Genomic DNA, 1,152 nt, shown 5'->3' with positions numbered 1-1,152 from the left:
GCATAGCTCATCACGGTGGATCAAGTGACTGTTTCTCACTAGCGGTAAGAGACCGCCTGCTGTGATCTGTGCCTCACCAAGATCAAGAGTGAGAGAATAGGTGACTGCAGATTCATCAAGCAGCTGTTTGAAGCCAGATGTCTCATGTTGCAACAGAAATGCAAGCGCATTCCATGTGGAAGAAGAATCCAGGGGCCCGTGACATAAGGGAATGGATGATGCCATTGAAAGATGGCACAGCACTGGTTCTAAGAGCGACAGGGTCCAACTACAGACATCAGTCAGAGTGATTGAGTGCAGGAGCCCGATGGCGATGATCAGAAATGGTAAGGCATCAAGAATTCTGTTCAGCGTCAAATGTGGAGGAGCCCTAGTAGGATGCATGCTGAGGAAGATGAGGCGGGAAATTGTTGCATGTGAGGTTGGCATCAGCTATATGACTTACCAAGGGAACAGAAACCTAAAGATCTCCAAATCTGACATGTTGCGACCTAGCGGAAAAGCGGGTATCAGAATGGTGAATTGGAATTTAATTAAAATTCCAGAAGTCGGTAATGATCTATCGTGGAACTTATGTATCGTGGCACTTGTTTGAGCCACGCATTGTTACTTCTGCATCACGTTTGGCCAAATCGGACCTGCTCAGGAATCGTCTCTCAGCTGATTTATGGTACGCTTGTCAGGAAATGCGGCGGGGGTGGGGAAGGGCATAATGCGTGTTCGGTGCAGATGTCAAATGAACGCGCCGGTAGATTTCACATCCTCTCCTAGCATTTCCATGATATAGTGCTATTCCAGTAAACGCTAAACGACATGCATTGAGTGCTCCAGCTCATCTGCGCTGGCCACATGGCCGATACCTGGGGCAAGGTCCAAAACTTGCCTCTGCGTGATCGCGTGAGCCACCAGCTTCGACACATCCTCGTTCTTGTACCCGACGACTTCAGACCACGTGGTGTACAGATTTTCGAGGAAGCGTGCGATCACCTCAAACAGATGCATGCCGATCTCTGAGCCGGGGATGGAGGAGATGCTGGAATCAGCGAATATCATGCGTAGCAAGATTGTGAGCGCCTCGCATTGCCAGGAAGGAGAAGACAGTGCAATGAACTGGGAGATGGCAGGTGTGAAAAGTGCGGCACGTTTCAACAT

At 49.5% G+C, this 1,152-nt stretch overlaps 1 protein-coding gene across 1 annotated transcript; it reads right to left on the bottom strand.

Annotated features, from left to right (window-relative positions):
• Nucleotides 1–804: 804 nt before the first annotated feature.
• On the bottom strand, nt 805–1,152 carry LAESUDRAFT_718472 (uncharacterized protein; the record flags this gene model as incomplete). The annotated part of the gene is made up of 1 exon (XM_040907435.1): nt 805–1,152. One exon carries the CDS (start codon nt 1,150–1,152, stop codon nt 805–807), a length of 348 nt encoding a protein of 115 aa, XP_040757598.1.

This window comes from Laetiporus sulphureus, assembly GCF_001632365.1.
Source record: "Laetiporus sulphureus 93-53 unplaced genomic scaffold LAESUscaffold_107, whole genome shotgun sequence".
NCBI classification, from domain to species: Eukaryota; Fungi; Basidiomycota; class Agaricomycetes; order Polyporales; family Laetiporaceae; genus Laetiporus; species Laetiporus sulphureus.
The sequence above is the reverse complement of the archived record's forward strand: the minus strand, read 5'-3'. Positions and strand labels throughout refer to the sequence as shown.